Source organism: Mauremys mutica, chromosome 3 (genome assembly GCF_020497125.1).
Source record: "Mauremys mutica isolate MM-2020 ecotype Southern chromosome 3, ASM2049712v1, whole genome shotgun sequence".
Taxonomy (NCBI): Eukaryota; Metazoa; Chordata; order Testudines; family Geoemydidae; genus Mauremys; species Mauremys mutica.
The window spans coordinates 70576675-70600566 of NC_059074.1; the positions used below are offsets into that span (position 1 = coordinate 70576675).

At 41.4% G+C, this 23892-nt stretch overlaps 1 protein-coding gene across 11 annotated transcripts in view; it reads right to left on the reverse strand.

The window, feature by feature from the left end:
* The window catches only part of MAP3K7 (mitogen-activated protein kinase kinase kinase 7), a 66966-nt gene that overhangs the window by 40449 nt on the left and 2625 nt on the right, over positions 1–23892 (reverse strand). For 9 of the 11 annotated variants that reach the window (XM_045009303.1, XM_045009300.1, XM_045009299.1 and 6 more), the window contains exons 2-7: positions 12467–12577; positions 10514–10579; positions 9595–9640; positions 8870–9008; positions 7842–7966; positions 568–696 (exon numbers count right to left, since the gene is read on the reverse strand). In XM_045009303.1, coding sequence (XP_044865238.1) covers positions 568–696; positions 7842–7966; positions 8870–9008; positions 9595–9640; positions 10514–10579; positions 12467–12577 — 616 coding nt within the window. Of the gene's footprint in view, positions 1–567; positions 697–7841; positions 7967–8869; positions 9029–9594; positions 9641–10513; positions 10580–12466; positions 12718–23892 lie in introns of those variants that run through there. The other 2 variants (XM_045009309.1, XM_045009308.1) reach the window with 2 other exon arrangements.

Here is a 23892-nt window from a genome sequence, read left to right on the forward strand (position 1 = left end):
GGAAAACAAGTTAGCTTAGTGGATCTCTACAGGGAATGTCTCCTAGATAAAAAGCTGTTTTTTCAGAAGTGATGAGCAACAAGATCTCCTAGTAACGTAATCAAATAAGTATTTTTGAAAAACCATGCTAGTTATTTAGCACTTAGGACACAAACTTTGGGTGTCCTGGTTTGATAATCTTAGCTAGCGTTACATTCAGCTTCAATTTTGGCCGTTTTATTTTTGAGATCTGTATCTCACTTATTGCTCACTCAGGATGACTGGAATACTTCACTATCACAACAAAAATAAATTGATAGTTGTTCTCCCTAGTAATTCATACATCATAATTACATGTAGCACTGTCAGTAAGCACAGTCTAATAGACAAGAAAGAGAACCAAAAATGAACTGGTTCCGGACCAAGAGTGCTTAAGTATTAATGGCAACACAATCTACAGTGAGGTATCAAACTGCCACCTACTGAATAATGAATAATTTTGCAAATATGAAATAATTAATAGTGTTACATGTCAAATATACAATTTAACTTTAAATGCACCAAAATGAAAAAAAAAATTCAACTCACCATTGTGAACTGCCCACATGATGCGGAAAGCAGGGCCACCAATCTCATCAAAAGGTTTCCTACGGGTGATCACTTCCCAAAGAATAATACCCCAACTGAATACATCACATTTTTCACTGTAATTGCTACCTGGAAAAAAATCATCAACATAATTTGTCTTTCCTGCATGATATGTGCCTACAAGTTTAGAGAACTAGCTATGTATGCATCAGTTTTCCTTCAGAGTAGAATCTCTTTTTGGTTTTCACACAGAGAAAACAGCTGTCATAAGTCCATATAACACCAATTTTTTTAAAACTTCTAATTTACCCAGAGTAAATTTGAAAAAAAAAATTATAGAAAACATTTGCTTCAAGGTTTTAAAAAACCCTTTTGCTATTATTGCCAATATGTTTAACTAAGAGCTCTCCTCTTTGCAAACTAGTTCCTTCAAAAAACTTATAAAAACATAACGCCTAGGACAGTCTTTTTCTGAAATATCAAATGTGATTTTACGATCATCATCAATCTCTCAAATTTAGCATTATTTCATTGTCATTTTGACTACCTGTGCCTCCTTTAAATCTTTCTCCTAAATTCACTTCTTCCATGATGGCCACAGTAAATCAGTCATAATTCACTATCATCTGTCATTTTTATATTTAAAAACAAGATGTCCTTAAAAGAACCAGCAAGATGTGCCCATGCCTATACTAAGTAACCATGTGATGTCACTGTATCTCCATCACCCCAATGCCTCCCTGTTTATTATCACAGATTCACAGGGTTGGAAGGGACCTCAGGAGATCATCTAGTCCAACCCCCTGCTCAAAGCAGGACCAATCCCTAAATGGCCCCCTGAAGGATTGAACTCACAACCCTGGGTTTAGTAGGCCAATGTTCAAACCACTGAGCTATCCCTCCCCCCACTCATTTATCCTCACTCATTTTGTCATGCCTAAAATTTAGTTCTTTGAGGCTGGGATTGAGCCTTTCTAGGTCTCTCATGAAGCATACAGCAGACGTTGGGTGATATAAAATAATGAATAATAATAAAGCTCAGAGAGAGGGAGACAAGAGACTACAAAAGGATAAATACTTTGTTAATTAGAGAAAGCCAGGAACGTCTTAAATAGACATGAATGATAAACAAATTCAAGATATAAAGTATGTAAAGAACAGTCAGCACTATGAATTTATCCTTTCTGGTCAATATCTGAAACAAGAATGACAATAACTACCTAATAAAGAGTCTGTTCTGTTTTCTCAGGAAACATATGGAAAAACAATCTAATAATTTAAAGAGACACTTCTATGCAGAATTTCTTTATATAGGAAGACACCATGTGACCTAGGATAGTAGCATATACACGCTGCACCACAGCTTGCTCAACTATTTTACTTCTAGAGTCAGTTTTGAGTTTATAGTACTTCCTCCCTCCTTACTTTAGAAATGACATTTATTTAAATTTAAATAATAAAAAGGCATGTATATAAAGCTCTAGGAGCCCGGACACACATTTAATATTGCAGCAAAACCCCAGCAGCATTGAAGTAATTATTTCAAAAGGAATTCTGACAGACTGCCATTTACAAAATAAAAGCTTCTTTCTACTCTTATCATTCTGATAAGAATACCTTCAGTTTTCTCCAAAGACCTATCAAACAGATATGAGAAAATTTAGAAATTGTTGAGTTAGATGTAGATTGGCTTAGGTTTTGTTCTGATTTTATTGTTATTTGAGGTAGTAATTAATGCATATACAGTAACCCCTCACTAACACTGTAGTTATGTTCCTGAAAAATGCGACTTTAAGCGAAACTATGTTAAGCGAATCCAATTTCCCCATAAGAATTAATGTAAATGAAGGGGTTAGGTTCCAGGGAAATTTTTTTCACCAAACAAAAGACTATAATTAACACACACACACACACCAAGTTTTAAACAAACAATGTAATACTGGTACACAGTGATGATGATTGTGAAGCTTGGTTGAGGTGGAGGAGTCAGAGTGTGGGATAGTTCCCTTACTGCTAAATGATGAACTAGCAATTGGCTGAGCCCTCAAGGGTTAACCCTCTCACTCTACAAGGCAGCAGGAATGGAGGGAGATATGCCCATTTCCCCTTTAAATACACTGCCTTGTTAATTAGATCAGCTTGCTGAGACCGCAGCTGCTGCAAGCTCCCTCCAGTCCTGAGCCCTGGTGTGTCTTCCCTGCTCTATGGAAGATGGGGTAAGCGGGGTGCAGGAGCAGGGGGAAGGAGGGCACCCTGACATTACCCCCCCTCTTCCTTCCCTCCACTCCCCTGCCACATAGCCAGCAGGGGTCTTGGGGAGCAGCACATGGCGGGGGGGGGGAGAACAGCTGCAATTGCTAGCCTGCTGGGCAGCTGCTGCACAGGGAACTTAGGGGAACGGGGAGCTGATAGGGGGGCTGCCAGTCCACCCTGGTTCCAAGCCCCCACCAGCTAGCTGCAATGGGCTGCTCTTCCTGCAAGCAGCAGACAAAGCAGGTGGCTGCCAAACAACGTTAGAAGGGAGCTTTACACAACTTCAAATGAGCATGTTCCCTAATTCATCAGCAACGTAATAACGAAACAACGTTAACCGGGATGACTAAGTGAGGAGTTACTGTAAATTGTTAAAATTAAAAATGTTAACATTGGTTTAATAAAGTTGAATGACAATGGTATTTCGAGATATTAATTTGAAATTTTACATTCCACCATTTTCAGACATAAGACATTCAATCATTCTGTGTTTCAATGGTGCCAATACAAATTTTGGGAAACAAAAATATATAAAAATTGCTGTATAAAAAAGACTTGCTGCAGTACTAAACGCAGGAAATTTAGAACTGAAATTTTACATGTTCCTACTTAGTTGAATTTATGGACTGGAGAGTCACTAAGAAGTGGATGACTTAGCATTTGCACTGGAATTCCTAGTAACAGCAAGGCTTTTAAATGTAGCCCTTAATCCAATTTAAAAAAATCAGGATTTCCTTCCCTCCCCCAAAAAAGGAAAAGAATCTAACTTCTACTGGTAAATGAACATTAAGAATAAGTTTTGGTCAGTATCTGAAGTGAACAAGGAGGTATCCCCAGGGCAGTTTCTGGTAAACTGATACTTGTAGCACAGAAACTGACATAAAATTGCCAGTCTTAGGAGAGAGATCAAGGACCGAATGACTATGGTGATTTACCATATTGTCCCGAGTATAGGCCGCACTTTTTTCCCCTAATGTGAGTGTTTAAACTAGGGGTGTGGCCTACAATCGGGATAATAGCCATGGCGGGAGCCCAGAGCCCTTTAAATCCCAGCCGCGGCCAGGACTCAGAGGCTGCTGGGCTGCCCGCTGCGGCGGGAGCCCAGAGCCCTTTAAATCCCAGCCGCGGCCGGGACTCAGAGGGCTCTGGGCTGCCCCAGCCGTGTCCCCGCCTCCCCCGCCGCCCGGCTCCGGCCCTGGCCGCGTCCCCGCCCCCCCCGCCGCCCGGCCCCAGCCCCAGCCCCGCGTACCTGCCTCCGCCGGCCGCGTCCCCGCCTCCCCCGCCGCCCGTCCCCAGCCCCGGCCGCGTCCCCGCCTCCCCCGCCGCCCGGCCCCAGCCCCGTGTACCCGCCTCCACCGGCCCCGGCCTCAGGGCTGCCCAGAGGGGGGCGCAAGGGGGGCAATTTGCCCCCAGGCCCAGCAGGGGCCCCGACGAGAGTTTTTCGGGGCCCCCGGAGCGGGATCCTTCACTTGCTCCAGGGGGCCCAGAAAACTCTTGCGGGGCTGGGCGCAGGAGCTTCTTCTGCTCTTGGTATTCGCCTGCGGGGGGGGTCATTCTGCTCCGGGGCGGAAGGACCCCCCACTGGCGAGTTACCGCCCACGCTGGACCCGCTGCTGAAGTGCAGCCCGGTCTTCGGCGGTAATTCAGCTGCGGGGGGCCCTTCCGTTCCAGGACCCGCCGCCGAAGTGCCCCGAAGACCGGGCTGCACTTCAGCGGCGGGTCCCGCTTCGGCGGTAATTCGGCGGCGGGGGCGCCCCGCGGTGGGTCTTCGGGACACTTCGGCGGCAGGTCCCGGAACGGAAGGGTCCCCCCGCTGAAGACCCCGGGCCCCCGGAATTCTCTGGGTGGCCCCGCCTGGCCGCGCGTCTCCCGCTGCCCGGCGCCGGCCCCACATCGCCCGTCCCCGTCCCCGCCGCCCGGCTCCGGCCCCAGCCCCGCATCCCTTCCCGGCCGCCCTACTCTGGCCGGCCAGCTACCTGGCTCTGGCCGTCCGGCTCCCGCCACATCCTCCAACTCCGGGCTCCGGCCGCGTGACTTCTGCCCCGGCCCAGCATCCCGGGGCTCCTGGCTCCAGCCGTGGCCAGACTGTAGTGCCGCCAGCCACATACAGGCAGCGCAGTAAGGGGGCAGGGAGGAGGTGTTGGAGAGAGGGCAGGGGGGTTTGGGGTGGGGGATGGATAGGGGTTGGAGGGGTCAGAGGGCAAGGAACAGGGGGATTGAATACGGGCAAGGGTCCTGGTGGGGCAGTTAGAAAGGATCAGGGTATGGATGGGGCGGTGGGAGGCAGTCAGGGGCAAGGGTTCCAGGGGCTGTCAGGGGACAGAGAGAACGGGTGGTTGGATGGGGCAGGGGTTCCTGGAGTGGGGGGAGGTGTCAAGGAACGTGGAGGGTTGGATGGGGCAGGAGTTCGGGGGGGGGGGGGCATGATCCCTAACCCTAAGAACATTTGCTAATGTTGTTGATTGTTGTGCAGGGGAGATGGTGAGAACTGTTCCCATCAGTCTCCTTGTTGTCTATTCCTTTTCCCTTCTTTATTTACAGTATAACTACAAAATAGTTTTCAATATTTCTGAGTATATAACATATGCCGTCAAAAGCAGGACTACCAAAAGTGTTAAAAGTGTTAAAAATACTGGTACATGTCTTCCTATTCATTAAATAAAATACTGTTTTACTGTTCTACTAATGTGTATATTTTCTTTAAGTTAAAGTTAAAAATTTATTTTTTTTAAAATAGCACCAAACTTTAAGGGTGCGGCTTATAATCAGGAGCGGCCTATACTCGGAACAATACGGTAACTAGAGGCCTAATCTATACTTAAAATTTAGGTTGACATAGCTACATTGGTCAGGGGTGTTAAACTGATCCCGGACCAATGTAGCTTTGTTGACCTAACCCCAAGTGTAGATACAGATGTTGATGGAGGGCTGCTTCCATTGACCTAAGTACCCACAGATGGTGCTTCAGCACCAATGGACACACCCCCTTCCATCAGTGTAGGTTATGCTGGCATAACTATGGTGATGTCAGTATGCCACATTAGTCTCAGTAGCACAGACACTCTAAAATGTTCATGCGCAGAAGTCCAGAACATCTGACCAGAGCCTACTGATATTGTTGTGGAGAAGACAGCACGCGAGCCGATTTTTAACGGCAGGCTGAGCGGGGCCGACGGCCAGGACCCCGGTAGGCAGCAGTGTGCTATTAAAAATCCTGCCCGGCCCAGCCCGCTCTTCTCCGCGCCCCCATCTAAAGCTCTCTCTGGCGGGGACAGAAGCAAGCTTGGTCCTGCCGGCTGCTGTAGGGCAGGCTCCGCCAGCAGCCAAGCTTCCCCTTCCCCCGCCTCTTCCCCCAGCGTGCTGCCTTGTGCCTCGCCTCCTCTCCCTCCCTGCCCCCGATGGCCCTTGCAAGGGAGGGGAGAAGAGGAGCCCCAGCGCCCTCGCTGCTCAGACCAGGAAGGAGGCAGAGAAGAGGCAGGAGCGGGACCTTGGGGAAGGGGGGTAGAATCAGGGCATATCTCTCCAGCTCCCTGCTGTGAGCCACTCAGGGCAGGGGGCTGGGAGCACCCCCCTGATCCCAGCCCCCCACCCCATGCCCTCTGCCCTGACTCGTGCACCCTCCAAACATACCCAGAGCCCCCCAGCCCCTACCCTGACTCCTGCACTCCCCACACATACCCAGCCCCGTTCTGGCTGCCGGCCCCACTCAGTCCACCACTGGTCGGGGGTCCCGGCCCTGCTCAGCCCGCTGCCAGCCTGGGGTCTTGGCTGCCAGCCCCGGTGAACAGAACCCCAGGCCGGCAGCGGGCTGAGGGGCCAGTGGTGTAATATCAGCATTTTAAATTTAATTTTAAATGAAGCTTCTTAAACATTTTGAAAACCTTGTTTACTTTACATACAACAGTAGTTTAGTTATATAATATATAGACTTATAGAGAGAGACCTTCTAAAAAATGTTAAAATGTATTACCAGCACGTGAAACCTTAAGTGAATAAATGAAGACTCGGCACACCACTTCTGAAAGGTTGCTGACCCCTGCTTTAAAGGTAGGTGGTTGTCTGTGCTTTTTTTCAGGTGGCTACCCAGACTTTTTTACAGTATTATGAATTTGATACCTTTCTGGAGACCTTAGTTCACTATTAAGACCACTAGGGAAAAACAAAATATACACAAAATCCCACTCTAACCATCCACAATTAAACTTTTAATGAAACTTTTACTCACTCCCGGGGGCAAAATCAGCACCAGTTAATCACTGGTCTGAATGTGGTCTGATATGCATAATGACCGAGCTATTCCCCATTTAACCACACAGTAATCACACAAATCCTTGTGATTTTATTGTATACCATCACTGGGCTTCCCCCATCATATGCCAACAAATCGCTTTTGATTCCTCTCCCCACTTAAATATTAAATACAAATTAATTTTTACAAATGAATTATTTATAGGGTGAGAGGAGAAGAAGAGGTGAACTAAACTTCAAGGGATAAGGAAGAGAAGGGAGATATAGGGAAAAATGGAGGTAAGGAGGGATAAAAAATGGAGGTGGCTATGCTTGATCGACAACATACGTGGCAAATTCTGAAGACCATAGCGAATCAGAATACGGGGTGGAAGGAATGACAACATATTTCAGTGCAATAAAAATTTGGGATCTCAGAAACAACAATATCCCAGGATGGTAACTCCAAACAATATGCATAATTTAAGATTATAGTCTATTCAGTTTTTTTTTGCCATTTGTGAACTCCAAGTATCAAACTTTTCCCCATTTGTGTGAATTTCTTTCCTAAAGATACTTGTACAGCAGTCTTTGTCCCTAATTTTTAAATGTAAATTAAAGACTTTTCCCCCCAAGTTCTTTTTAATCTTTAAAATGTATTTCTATATTTTATAATGCAACAACGGAAACAATGCATGTGAATGATGCTCTCACAATGATTTCTTATATCAAATCACTCAAAATAATGTCCTTAAGTAGAGGAATACATGTCAAACTGTACATTATTTTGTTACCTTCAAAAACTTCAGGTGCCATCCAAGCAGCACTTCCCTTATTGTTGGTCATGTGTGTTTGAATATCACAGGCTGTACCAAAGTCACAGATTTTTAGAACTGTCCCACCAGCTACCAACAGCAAGCTGTCAAGAAAATCCCAAAACATTGTTTATAGAATTCAGTAGTCTTGGTACAATAATAAAACATTACTATTTTATTCCAGCAACTTTCACTTGAGGCCTTACTTCACAGTAGTGAAGTAACATGGCAGAAATTGTTCAGATAAGTATAAATGTATTCTTAAAAATTACTATTGTATATCAGTAGGTTGTGACTTGCTAATTATGATAAACTGCAGAATTTTAATTTTTAATCTTTATAGCTCTATTTGAAATATGTTTAAATAGAAAACAGTTTCTTTAGGAATAATTATTTCAATCCACTAAGCACCCAATGGAGACAAAATTAGCCATTTATATGCTGATTCACAAACATTTTATATAGGCTCTGCAGACAAGAGGCCAGCCATCATGGCTGCTATCTTTCCAGAAGTGGAATGATCAGGACTCCCATTAGGGCCAGCCAATGCTGCTTTTTCTTCAAAGGGAAGGATTGCTATTGACCATGTGGTCTCAGTGCCTATGGATGAGCGTTGGGGAAGGATGAAGGAATTGGAGCATCAAATGCAGGTTCTCCTGCAAAACAATGCAGGTCACTAGAAGTAGACCTCAAGGCCTTTTTAATTTCCCCATTCAGGTAACCAAGTCCCTACTAAAAACCCACTTCTATGATATGGGGCAAGAACAGGCTCTATGTCTGCATAACATGCAGTACTGAAAACACGATTAGTGGTACACAAAACAATCAGCATGTCTTGATTTTATAACTGAAATTTAAAACCCATAGTATTTAGATTCAATTACTTTATATCTAATAAATAAAAGTTTTTAATTTTTTCCTCCAGATCAACTGGAAGTAACAGGATAAAGAGAAACCCCAAATTGCAATTTTCAGAAAAAAAGATTTAACATTGACTAGAGACCTACTTTGGCGGTTTCAGGTCCCTGTGAATTAGAGCCTTTGGTTTCATGCTGTGGAGATATGCCACTCCTTGGGAACATTGTAAACACCAACTCATTGCATGTGCAGCAGTATAATAAGGCAGAGGCTCAGCACCATGCAGCACTGCAAAACAAAGGCACAAACTAAAAAGAACTTTATTGCATATTACCATAGAAACAACAGAGTTAACAACATACCAGTAACAAGATCTATGATATTCAACTAGTTATTTACTCTCATTCTTTAGCATTGCTGTTGAAATCTCTTTTTACATTGTTTAACTTTATATCTCACTATTAATGGAAGTTACCTGAACAGTGATTTCCAAAGTTTTTAAAATGGTACTTAGTTCATTAGCAAACATTTATACACAAATTCTGCCACTTCATTGCTAGTTATAAAATAAAGTCACTCATTTTCAGCTGTGTCTGGTGTGGTCTGTATTAAATGATCACTCAAGAAATTGACAAGAAGTTGAAGGTGGTCACTTAATAAAGTCGGATATTTTTAGAGGGAAAAATGAAAGGAGTCACAAACTTTAAACCATTTGATACCAAAAAAATCAGATGATTAAAAAGCATTTTTAAACTATTCTGGTTGTAAAATGCTCTTTAAAATAAATATTAAGCCCATTTTATATTTTAAGGAAAGGTTCTCCTAACATTAACAGTTCAGCTGCAGGGAGACACCATGTTTAAATGATACTCACCATTGTACAGAGAACCTCCTTCAGCATACTCCATAACAAGACACACCTTTGGGGGAGGGACAAAAAATAGGGATGTTTTAAAGTGCAGTGTAGAGGCAGACAATAGGTTTTGTAATTTGAAAGGAAAGTTCTTTGAAAGGAACTGCAAAAAGTGTCCATAATTGATACATTGATCTATTAGATGCAGAATTAAATTGATGCTTAGATCCTATTAAAGGGTAGCAAAGAGGAGGATGCATCACTGTATACCCCTTAAGGCTAAGGTTGCCTTCAGATTACAGTTAGAATGGATTTACTGTAAGAGTGGATTATAAAAGATCTAATAAAAATTGGCAATTTTAGTTAACCAGAATAAATTATTATTTTAACCAATTTAATATCCCAGGCCACTAATAAAATATGTCTAAGTTAGCTTACCATGTTGCGAGTTCAAGATTTCACATTTGTCCTGCTACAGTACTTGCTGCATCACCTAAGGCATTTGTAGGGTTATCAGCTGTTGCAGGGCAAAAACAGAATCCTGACCTTGGCAGGTAAGTGTAAAGAAATTGATTTTCAATTGTGTGTGTCATTTGTAAATAAACCATTTTTTGTAGTGCTGATTTGGAATCAATATGGGGACTGCACACAAGTGACGTTACATATATATACACACATACCACACTAATTTCTTTGCAATCAAAAAAATGAGCAGAGGGAGAGCAAATGGACAAGATGAAGCATGAATAGGTTTTTAGAGGCTACACTTTGGTTCAAGTAAAAAATAAAAGTTTAGAAAAATCAACCCGTTAAGAAAACCAACAACCATTTTAGAGACACAATACTAAGGTGGGTATACTGGCTGAATGTATTTCTTGCACTACTGCTTGATTATAGTGAGCTTTATCGTGGTGACAAAAACTGAAGGATTACAACTTACTGGATTCAGACAGGCTCCATATAACTTGACAATATTAGGATGGTTCACACGTGACAACTGTCGAAGCTGCAACACAAAAGTTCACCACTTTTTTTCAACCACAAAATACTTCATTTGGTTTCATATACAGAGTTAACAATTAAAATGAACACAAACAATTATTTACATACCATGAGTAGTTAGGGTGAAAAAGTTGATGTCTTAGATAATTAAATTAGGTTGTAAAATAACAAATTTATGTCACATACTGTGCCTGGACTTTAAAACTGGACCAGCCTCTAAAAATCCAATGCTTAGGGCACTAGCCTAGAACCTGGGACCCTGGCTCTGCCACAGACCTCGTGCATGACCTTGGAAAGACAAATCAGTTTTCCTGTGCCTCAGGTCTCCATCTGTAAAATGGAGATAATAGCACTCCCCTGTCTCGTAACAGATTGTATTAGCCAGGCAGACCTATTAAAATGGGTCAGAAAATATTGTGACTCAAATCAAATTTTTAATTATGCATGTTAAGAACATAATTAAGTCACATGCTTCAGGGCCAGAGTGCAAGCCGATGAACAAGCAGAACATCCACTTTCCAAGTACAGCACTGCACAACTAAATATGGCATTCTGAGGATTTTGCAATACTTCTGTAGCATTGTTTATTGCCCACATTTGGAGGCAAGGATACCTGACTTCAGAGACAAATGGTCTGAATCACTACAGAAAATCTTATGGGAAAAATACTCCCTTTTGTGTTAAAGAGAACTAATGTCCACAAAAATGAACTATAAAATAAATTCTACAAGTTAACATTTATGCCATCCAGTCATGAGAAAAAATTGCTTGTAATAATTGATAGTAGGCATGTGTGGATACACCCACTGAAGAAATTAAAAGCCATTTTTTATTTTGCAAGTTGGCAGAAAATCAAACCAAGTGGGAAGTTTTGGCTTTCACAGACTTTTGAGGGAGGTTTTTATAGTATCCTCTGAATTTCACTATCCAATCAATAGGGCACATGACCCTATGTTCCTAGAAATTCTTTATATATAGTCTGAAGTGATATTAGAACAGAACTGAATCTATACAGTGCAAGAACTCAAAATGTAATAATATCTTGAAACCAATTCAAAATAATTTCTGAGGATTTTCTTTCTTAGATTCTCTCTCACATAAAGCCCAACCAAGACGACTTACCATTCAACCACGTTTAGATTTATGTGAACATTATTCTGCACTCACATACCATGGCAATGAGCACAGTATAAATATTCTATTAACAGAAAGATGCATTATAAATACATTTTTAGTCACAAAATTGTAGTATGGTTAAAGGAACTGCAACATTTTAGGGATTTATTCTTATTTTACTCCATATATCCTGGGCATCCTAGATTTTCATCTACTGTGTTTTAAATGCAAACAAACAGAACTATGGGATAATGAAGTTCATTGAAGTTAAGCAGTATCAACATTCAATCCTAGAATGTTGTCTCTCCTTTAGGAAAAGTACGAATTATGTGTGAGGGATTTGTTCTCAAATAAATAGGTTACATGTATTTTCTTCTAGATTTTTACAATTTTAATTAAAAATAAATTACTACATTAATGGAAACATAAACCAAAGTTTTTCATAGCATGATCCCTCCCCCAATGTTAACCGAAACTGGATGAGATTCTCACTCCCTCTTTGGTCTCTCTACACCGATTGAAAGGGCTGGAGTGCAATAAAGAAGCTCTAAATACCCCAGATCTGGCTGGGAGGAATTCCTTCAGTGCAGAAACTGGGGAAGACACCCACAGGCCATTCTCTGAGGACCCTCTTACAAGTTCTGGTGGAGGAGGCATGGCTGGAGGTGGGGTATATCAGTGGAAAAACTATACCACATTACAAGTGGGGAAGGCTGTGGAGGGGGGGGGGAACATACTAAATCCCATAACTTCTTTTCAAGCAAGCTTACTGTACCTCCACAATGAAGGCCTTTCTTTCAGATTCACTTTCTATTTGTTTAATGGCTACATCTTTTCCTCGCCATTTTGCCTTGCAGACCACACCAAAGGCTCCTCTTCCAACAACCTAGATCAAGACAGTAAGGAATATTGTAGTTAAGGAAACAATTTCAGCTTGCCTGTAGCAGTTCACAAATATTTAAACATGTTACACAGCGTCAAAAATTAAAAATTTAGCGTAAAGAAATCAGACATATGAAGCGAAGTCCAAGTTTATAACAGAACTTGGAATTTATGCAGTCACAAAGAACAGCTACAAATTCTAGGACTATTGTCATAAATGGCATGTGCATAAGGCTTCTCCAATAGATCACCTTCAGGGAAAAACAGTAAACTACATGCATTAAATTCTTCACATTTTTTCTGAAATATTTATATTGCATACAAATTTGTAAAGTTACTTATTTCACACAAGATCTACTCAAAAAGAACCTAGAAAAAAGGAAAAATAGTTGCTTCCCCCTTATTCTTTTCTTCATCCTTCCTATGCAAAGTTCACCTTTATAAAACTTGGTCTTGGAAATAGTATCTAATTGCATATATTCCTGCTTATTAGTTATACAAAGTTTGACGTCTGGAATAAAAGTACATAAACGCATGTATCCTAGCACTATGCTGAAGTGTAGCAGAAGACAGAGTAAGGGACACATATCAAATACGACCAAGGTTATCTCCCCCCCACATACTTTCAATACTGAGATTTTCAGACTAATGAGAATTTACACACAGTCATTTCCTTTAACACTCCCTCATGAGCAAAATGTACACTAAAACAAGTTCTCTCCATTTCAGTCGTTTGCCTCCAATTAACCCTCTAATGAAACCATAATACTGAATTTTAACTTTTACTATTATTTCCGTAACAATGGGTAGATATCATAATCCTGCACTTTGACTTCACTAAAGGGGGTTAAACAGTGTGGAAGTAGAGAAAGAACTGACAGGGATATGTAGGGGATCTTAATGCATGACAGTCTCTGTTAGCAAGAGTTAGGCTAACTGTAACCCTAATAATGCGAGATTTGTAGAAGCGAGGATTGTGTGAGGCGAGTGGAAAAGAACTGAGAGAGAAGTTGTTTCGACCTTGTGTAGATAATATGTAGATAATAGGAAATGTAGACTGGAGTCTCTTAAGTGAGAAAAACAAGATATCAGGATGACCTATGTATAAACAAAATGCAGCTGTTGCTTATTATTGTCTGTAACAAAGGTATAAATGCTTGCTGTAATTGTTTACCTGTTGAGAGACCTGTCCGGGACTGGGGCAACCCTGTGTCCTAGGGCACTCCCTCCCTCAATTGCAATTGCTTGAGAAATAATAAAGTATCTGACTAGGCTGCACCCAAACAAAAAGTGAGAACTGAGTTTTTCTCCGACAACAGAGATCCCTACATTTAGATTTCACGATACTTCCCATTATAAGAGATTCTTGAATCTTTTTTTGGGAGAAGCTCGAACATCTCCCTTTTTTGGAGCAGGCCCTTGAAATTCAGCAGGGGGGCTCACTAGAAATAGAAATGCCTTTTCTTGGATCCATCCAATTCTATTCATGTTTGGCAGAGATATAAACTGTTGAAAAGTTCAATTTCCCTTTTCTTGCTCGCATTCCTCAGGAAAATCCTGGAAGCATGCCAAAATAATAACTGAACATGAACGCTCTGATTCAGGGCTAAGCCTGTGCGTCACCAAAGGAAGGCATGGGAGGTGCCAAGGTAGCTATGTGTGGGGGGATGGCACACGAAGGGCCATCTCTCCCACATGGGGCAGCAACTCCTCCAATTCATGTGGGGTGCTAGGCTACCAGCAAACATCACTCAAACCTAACACCTGGCCCCAGCAGTCCATCCCAGCCTCCTGGATCACAGCTTTCTCCTGATGCCAGCTAACACAGTTAAACCTGTAGTTCAAGTCGCAGAAATTTGTGCTGCAGTGATGAAGGCTAAGGCTTCAAATGCTATGCATGATTGGGGTTATTACAATTACATACAATAGAATCTGATCTCACCATTTGCCTTAAAAAATAAATTAACGTTCATTTTTGTTTGTAAGTTGCAAAGAAATCAAACACTACAAAACTTTTTTGAAATTCAAAGTAAGTTTTCTACAGAAAAGTTACTTCTACTACATTGCATAAAGGTAGTAATTTCTATTTCTCATATCCTTATTAAATGCAAGGCCTTATTACTATTACTGTTACATAAAATACACAAATTACTATGTAAAAAGTTTAATGATTCAGTGGAAACAACTTTTGGAAATTCCTGATTTCTCAGCCTTTTTACGCTGTAGACATTGGGTATAAGTATATATCAGCAGTAATAAGACATGTTCAAAGACTTAACCATCTCTAGTATTTTACTTGGTGAGCATGTCTTGGAAAAAGGCCTTTTAAAAGATTTCTCCTTTCTTTATCCTCTTCCACTTCTCTTTTTTGTTGCTTTAATGCTAATTTACACATCTGATGGACACCAACTCGAAAAAAATATCACTGTCTGAAAAATGTTGTACACAGTACAGTTACAAGTGACCCCTACGATTACTGTAAGCTAAGTTCCCTGTAAGCTGCGTGGCTGTGAAGCAGCCTTTTTAGCACCGCGCAGGCGCTCAGGGAACCCGCCCAGGGACCTGCCATGGCCGGGGAAGGGGCACCCCTTCACCTAGCCCCCCAACCGATCATGGGAGGGGCGCCACTCCCCTGGCCCCCAACACAGCCTGCAGCACGGCCAGACCAGCCCGACCCTGGAGTGGCCCGGCCCCAGGCGTGGCGGTCACAGCAGCCCTCCCCTGGCCCAGACCTGCTGGGGCTGGGGGAAGGGCGCCTATCCTGCAGCCCCAGAGCTCCTACAGAGGGGGGAGTGCGCTGGGAGGAGTCCTCTCTCCCCACCGTAGCCCCAGAGCACCCTCCTGCACCCCAAACCTTTCATCCCTTATTAACTGCAGTGTCTACAAAAGAAAGCCCACAAGACATTAACTTAATTATGATCTGAGTGGGAGTTTAAGAACACCCAAATCCACACTTTCCAATGGAGTTTTTTCAAAGAGTAATTGTATATTAAGGCTTACTTGTTCACATCAAAGAGTCTAGTGAATACGCAATTAATATCTAAACATTCTGTGGAGTATTCCTAAAACAGCCATTTCCCTGCTTAGTCTAAACTTAATTCTTTTTTAAGAGATTATTAGCATTTAGATCGTTTACTCATTCCAGGAAGTGTTTGTATTCCAGACTAAGGTAACAATTTATCAGCAAAGGGTTATTTTAGACCCCAGTACATTTTATATATTCAAAAAATGTTGGGTAAAACTTCATTAAAAAGACACTTAAAAATAACTTATCTGAAACTTAAAACTTAATGTACAGTAATCTGTTTTAAGGATTAAATTCACTATACCCAGTAATAATTTAAATATATTGGGGTAAAATCTGTTTTCCACATATTGGAATGGATCATTATCCTCTGTCATGATATCTGAGGTGCTCAAACTAACAGGCCCTAGATTTAAACATTAAAGGCTAGTGCCTAGGCATTGTTGACAGAGGACTCAACTCTGGAACTCGGTCCTCTTGTTGGTCTGACAGAGCCCAACATTACAGGCCTTCAATGCCCACTGCAGGATCCATTTCATTTTGCAGGCATTTCTCAGAGGGCAATTGGGTAGGAAGAAGGGGGATTTTTCTGTAAGGGGATAGCTCTATTACAACAGAGGTGAAGTTGTTTGTATGTGTATACACCTCCTGAGTTTTATAAAAGGGTGTACTTTATTGTTATTCCTATTATTTCAGTGATTCCCAAAGGCCCCAATCATACATTTTTTTCCACAGGTCCCTGTGCACATACAGTGCATAAGATGGACAGTGCTCAGAAAATAAGGCATTCATTCAGGATTTTCTTTTATCCTCTCATCATTCACTGCACTGAACACAGAATTTATTATTTCCTCATAAACACTTGTCTTGCATTCATCACCATAATACTGAGCGCCCCACGTTCATTTTTTAATTCAACTTTCTAGCACCCTATTAGAGAGAGAGGAGTTTTATCCAAATTTTACAGATAGGGAACTTCACACACAAAAATTCTACTCATAACTATGTTTTTAAATCAGATTAGTTACACTGGTGCAAGCTTGTGTATAGATGCTTCCTCACAGGATGACACTGGCCCTTTAAGAGGGTAGAGGCCAGAGCAATTGTGATTGTCAGCTGACTGCAAATTGGGTTTTAGGGAAAGGCACCTGAACCATATAAATGGATACAGACTGACACAGAAAGCCCAGTGAAGAAATAGGTCAGCTAAGAGCAGGTAAGAACTGCCTGAGTCAGTCAAAAGAAGAGGAGCCAGAGGGCTGGAGAGGGCTAAAGGTAGAAGAACAGCACGAGGGAATTGCTTGCTGACTTCTAAGGCTAAAAGCCAACACTGAGGGCTGGAAAGACAGGGGAACAGCACAGAGGCTTACCGGCTCATGCCTCCAAACTGGAGAGCTGCATCCAGGGGAACAAAGAGAGTCAGGGGCAGTTAGGGATGCTTCCTTAGTGAGGATGAACTCCCAGCAGGGAAGCTGTGAGGGTTCCTGCTGGGAAGAGAAGGGTTGTACTCAAGCTGGAAGGGCTGTGGTGGCTGTCCTGGTAAAAGGACAGAAGGAGATCAAAGAGCTTGGGTGTGGTGGAAGACACAGGAGAATGATACGTGCTTATGGATGGACTAGAAGGTGTTGGATTTTAAAGACTACATGCCATGCACATTCACAGCCAGTGATAAATGAACTATACTTGCGGACTTGTTATGGACTATTTTACACTATATTTTTATAATAAACTGGCCCAAGGAAGTGTATTATTATGCAAGGGAGCTGTCACAGAGTTACCGCGGCCTCCAAAGAAAGGAGGCTGAGGCAGGTTTGCCTATCGTGGCGTTGTCTGCTGCAAGAGGGCACCTTAGGTGGGAACCATGCCATGCCAATACTATTTTGGTTCAATAGTTTATTTCAGTTGAAGCTTTTTTAAAAACCAGATTAAGTGTCTACACACAAACTCCCAACAGTTTAACTCAATGGGTTTAAAAACTGATTTTAAGTTAAACCAGTGAAATGTCTGAATTTAATCAAGGCTACAGAAATCAAAACCAAAAATTTCAAGTGTCTACTAATTTCCTGTGTCTTTGTTTTGTGCTGCCCAACTTAAAACATCAAGAGCTTAATATTTCAGAGATGCTGAGCACCTACAGTTATCATTGACTTCAACTGGAGTACACTGCACTCCTCAAAACCAGGACCTGATTGTCTCAAACTGGGCACACAGAAAGTCAGTTGCCATTTGTTATAAGTCATGTTTTCCAGACCTCAAATAATTTTTGTATCTTTTCTGAATGATTTTTCAAATTTTCAATATCTTTTTAAAGAGTGTGGCTACAATATTCCAGCCGTTGTCTCAGAAATGCTATATACTAATTTAACATCACCTCCATGCGCCTGCTCAATATTCCTGGTTACACAAGGAACTACATTAGTTCTTTTAGCCACTGCACTGGGAGCTCACGTTCTCTTGTTATCTAACATGAATAAGGATATGATTTTGCCACAGTAATCATGGAAACGATGAATTTGAATAAAGTCTGTGAAATGCCCTCAGAGTAAAATGCCCCCAAACTAAGTGGTGTTGCTTTATAGCCCTCCGCTCCTCTGTGTCCACCTATGGCAGGGCGGATGTGCCAAACTTCAGTGGCACTGTGACTCCGTGCGTTAGGTCGCAATGCCCAGAGTAGGGAGCCAAACCCAGCCCTGCGGGACAGGAGCTGCCACTGTGGCGTAAACGTTGGGTAGGACAAATTTCCCGTCAGTGTAATTAAGCACTGGAATAAATGGTCTAGGGAGGTTGTGGAATCTCCATCATTGGAGATTTTTAAGAGCAGGTTAGACAAACACCTGTCAGAGATGGTCTAGATAATACTTAGTTCTCCCATAAGTGCAGGGGACTGGACTACATGACCACTTGGTCTCTTCCAGTCCTGTGATTACAGGATAAAGACTCTGGACCACAGTTAAGACTCCAGGCCTCAATAGTTGCAAGGAAAACAGATCTGGTCAGGAATTTTCAGTCCATTTTTTTTTTATAATCAGAAAATGACAAATTGTCAAAACCAAAATTGTTAGCAGGAAAAAGGATCAGCTTTGATGAATATCCTGATTCTAAAACTTACTGGAAAAAAATTCAAAAAATTGTTAAAATGGGATGTTTTGACATTTTCTAAATGAAAAGTTGTTTCTAAATAACTTCCATTGGAAATTTTAGTTAATTCATACTAAAAAGAATTTAAAAATAAAAAGTGAAATCAAAATGAAATATTTCAATTAACCTGATCTGAAATATTTTTGGATTATTGGTTCACAAAAATTTGAGATTGACTTCTTGTCCTGATTCAGGACAGGAAAAATATTCTAAATTTCATGGGACTAGAAAACCATTTCCTGCCCAGCTGTAGAAGACAAAGAATCCTAAATTCAGACCCCAGTGGACAGATGAAATCATATTCATCTGTCTCCAAAAATGTATTATGTATAGGTGTACACATTACAAATATGTCCTCTTAGTGGTGTGAAAACTTAAATAGCTATTCTTAAATATATATTTAGAAAGCTTATCAGAGTTCCTCTTTGTAAGAGGATTCCCTCAAAATACTCTAGTTATTAACTACCATTGTTCAAGTGGACTGTTGAAACTAAGGCTTGGGCTACACTACAAAGTTAGGTTGTGTCTAAATCAAATTCGTCTCTAGCCAGCATAAGTGCCTTATACCATCAACACAGTACCCCTGCCCCTCCACCAAAATGCCATAGTTGACCTACTTAAGTGGATGCAATGAGTGAAGACACTGCATGATAGGTGTTGACTAACAGTCCTCTAGTCACTGTCCCACAATGCTCCATTCCATGCAAGAGTGACACTTTGATCACAATTTTAAAGTCCACTGACCAGGGGTCAGAGAGACTGGAAGCCACCCTCTTTAAAACCTTCCGTACCTTTGAAATTTTTCGAATTGTCCAACTTGGCGAGCAGACCTAGCAGATCAGCTTTGTTGTGTGCAGCTGCCCAATAGACCATGCCAGCTCCATGCACACAGAGAGGTACTAGACACGTTCCTGGCTGGAGCAGACAGGAAGTATTGGCTCTCTTGAGCCAGTGGGGAGATAGACTATGGAAGCACAGCTACGTACCAAACACAGAAACACAGACAACTACAAGTAGATTGCATGGGGGAGGTGCAGGCAAAGGAGTCTGACAGGAATCATCAGCAGTACTATGGGAAAGTAAAGGAACTTTGCCGGGGATTCTACAAGGCTAGGGAGAGCAACAATAGATCTGGTACTGTGTTGGAGAACTGGCACTTCTACAACAAATTGCATGCAATACTTGGTGGAGATGCCACCAGCACCCTGCAGCTCACAGATTACTGTACTTGAGAATAACAGAAACTTTCAAATAGTATATGGTTTAAAGTTGTTTGGAAGTCACTCTAAGTAAGAAAAATATATAATATTGCATATACACACACACACCCCACTCCCAGTACTGGGTTTAGATTTTTCCATAGTGGGGTGGTCAGCACTGTAGGATTTGGGTGCCAAGGCTCATATAACATAAAATGTAGCTGTGTACATTCTGCACTATTCAAACCAACAATAGACTACAACCAAAACGTGCACAAATCAGACAGGTTCTATTTAGTTACAGTGGATGTGTGGCGGCAGAAGCAAATTAACTATGGAAAAGAGTGGAACAGAGCCATGAGGACAATACTTAGAAACAAAGTATCAAAAAAGGAAGGGAAGTATACTTTAACAAATAAAATAATTAAAAGTCAAGTTTACCTTTTGCTATACATGTACCCTTAAGATCAGGTTTAAAAAAAACTAAAAATAAAAACCCACACACTGTATTGCAAGGCATCTGTTAACTGAACTTCCCAAATAGAGAGATACCATGTATCACTATCAGAGGGGTAGTCGTGTTAGTCTGGATCTGTAAAAGCTCATGCTCCCAAACGTCTGTTAGCCTATAAGGTGCCACAACACTCTTTGCTGCTTTTACATGTATCACTAATTATTTAATCAGATGGGCCTTCATTCAACAACTGAATGAATCTGCACTGGTATCACCACCACTTTCAAGACAAAACTTTTCAGTTCATTTCCAAACTTTCAGAATTATATACTGTTTTATAAATCCTTCTGGATTTTTCTAAAATGTGGCATAAAGGCACCACATATTCCTTTAAAGGAATATTTATCCACAATTTTCCAAGCAACTCCTAAAATATTAAAATGAGATCTCTAATTTAGCTAGCATCATAAAACAGATGTGCAGAACACAACATTTAGAAAAATTAGCTCTTTTCCATGCTGTTTGAAATCTAGGGTAAGGTCTGTAGATTTGTTCCCTAATTATTAATGCTTTTTCAGACTATTTTGTACTGAAGTTAAAAATAAGAATCATAGAAGCAATCAGAAGTTTCCCCTGGGTAAAGGAAAGGAAGGCTGCTGCTGAACCTGAGATTTAGGTTGTTTTTCATTCTTGCTTTGAATATTCTTTTATGGCACATTAATTTTGGGTTGACTTTTATTCACCCATGATAATTACGTATCCACCTTACCCCAACTCGAAGACTTTAAACAACAAAATGCCACCTGGAAGTTGGATATATGTTTGGCTTGTGTATGTCTCTCACCTCCCAAATTATAGCCATGCAGATGAACAAAATACGGTATATTCGTGTGTTATCCAGTAAAACTTGGCCAAACTATACTGAAAGCACAAGTACAGATCTTATGTTTATTAGCTAGGACTTGGGGCCTGTAACTATTCCAGAACTTAAATCTATTAATAAACCAGTGGCAGTGCTATCTGCTGACCAGACAACCTTGATAATACAAGAGCAAAGCTGGGATTATACAAGAATTCTTTTACATTTTTCAGTTTAGATTTGTTGATGTTCATCTTGGGACATCTAACTGATGTCCACATACTATAATAAAACTTAACCATTTTAACTCCTTGTAAAGGGTGGCTATTTTAGAATTCTTGCTCTCTAGATTTAAAGTATTAACAGTTTTCTTCTAGTGCACAATGCTATGTCGTTAGTTACAACATATAGTCACTAGCAACTGTGAAATCAATGAAGGCACAAGAAGAAAGGGGTGCATACATCTTGGAATTTCATCATAGTGGACAAGTTCTGTTTCTAGTTCACCTGTTCCATCACAAAGCAGTTTTTGTTGCTTCCACTGTAATAAGAATTTATCCTCTAGGCCAGGGGTAGGCAACCTATGGCACGCATGCTGAAGGCGGCACACGAGCTGATTTTCAGTGGTACTCACACCACCCTGGTCCTGGCCACCGGTCCAGGGGGCTCTGCATTTTAATTTAATTTTAAATGAAGCTTCTTAAACATTTTAAAAACCTTATTTATTTTACATGCAACAATAGTTTAGTTATATATTATAGACTTATAGAAAGAGACCTTCTAAAAACATTAAAATGTATTACTGGCACGCGAAACCGTAAATTAGAGTGAATAAATGAAGACTCGGCACACCACGTCTGAAAGGTTGCCGACCCCTGCTCTAGGCATTTTTACTACACTCAGCATTGTGGTATCCAGCGGCCTAACAAGAACTGCTGGTAGGTCACATACACTTAACTAAAAATGCTAAAACAACTGTTATGAAAATTTCTCCCTATCCTCTGACAAAAGTCCCCTTCTCTTGGTCTTAAAACGAATGGATCATCTTCATTTTTTCCTCAGATTGAGAGGCAAGTCTCAGGATGACAGTGTCATATAGTAAAATAATTAGGACTCAAGACTCCTATAGTTTAATTCTTGTTGAGGCCTCAATCTAGGCACCATCTGGGCACACGTTTTTGGTGCACCAAATCCTGCCTGTGCAGGTGTTAGCATGCATACAGAGGTACATCCATAAGAGGACGCCAAGATTTGTATATCACGCCTCAGAGTTCTACCTTCCAGTCAGACATTGTGTGGCCCTGAATTCCACTTCCTGTAAAATGAGGTTGTAATCCTTACAGTCCTCAGGTGTTGTGAGGATTAAACATTTGTATAGTATTTTACTTGTTCAAAGTGCTAAGTACAACATATTACAACTCTACCTCGATATAACATGAACTGATATAACACGAATTCGGATATAATACAGTAAAGCAGTGCTCCGGAGAGGGGGGGGGGGCTGCGCAGCTGCGCACTCCAGTGGATCAAAATATCGAGGTAGAGGTGTATATTTGCTATGTGATACTCACTTTTATGGGTCATCACTGGGCACCTGTTTATGAGCTCTAAAATTACCACAACCATAACTTTTACCATGGGGGTAAGGGCTAGCTACAAGCCATATCTCAAAAGACACTTAATTGTTTGATTACTGAACATAGGCAAACATTAAACAAATTTCAGAGTCTTCTTCAAATACAAAAGTACTTCCAATTCCTTAATACAGGAAAACTGTTTGGAAATGATGGAACTAAATGTTTAAAAGGAAGAGGAATGTGTAATTCTGAGTCAAGACATTTCATAGAGTCACAGAAACGTAGAACTGGAAGGGACCTCAATAAGTCATCTAGTCCAGTCCCCTGCACTGAGACAGGACTATCTAGACCAGGGGTTCTCACAACAATTTTTTTTGGTGGCCTCAGAGTATGGCCATGAACTCTTGCTAGTGGCCACTCTGACAATTTTTCCTAAAATACTTAACTTTAGGAAAAAAATAAATATGCCCACATACAAGTCCAAATCATTGTAATTTATTTATGTAGGATTTTATTTGCAAACTCAACAACCAACAACAACGTACAGTTTCCTCTATTCTTTACTTGACCAAGACAGAATAGAAACAAAAATAAGGTGCTTTCCGTGCTGTTGTTTTCTTTTGCTCCCCCCTTTTTTGTTGGGGACTTGCTAGCTAGACTTTTAGGCTGCAGGAAGCGGCAGCCAGCACATCCCTCAGCCCACGCCACTTCCCACAGCCTCCACTGGCCTGGAGCAGCGAACCGCGGCCAGCGGGAGCCGCGATTGGCCAAACCTGTGGACGTGGCAGGTAAACAAACCGGCCTGGCCCGCCAGGCTGCTTATCCTGGCAGGCTGCATGCCAAAGGTTGCCAATCCCTACCCTAAAGCATCTCATGCCCCCCACAGAATACATTCCATGGTCGTCCTCCCAGAGGAGCCTCCTCCCCCCCTTCCAGTTTGAGAACCTCTTATCTTGTTTATAAAAAAGGAAATCCTTTGGAAGAGAGATAAAAGCTAAAGTACCTTCTACAGATTTCTGGTGAGACTCAAGGTGGAGATCAAAAAGATACCATGATGCCTTTCGAAC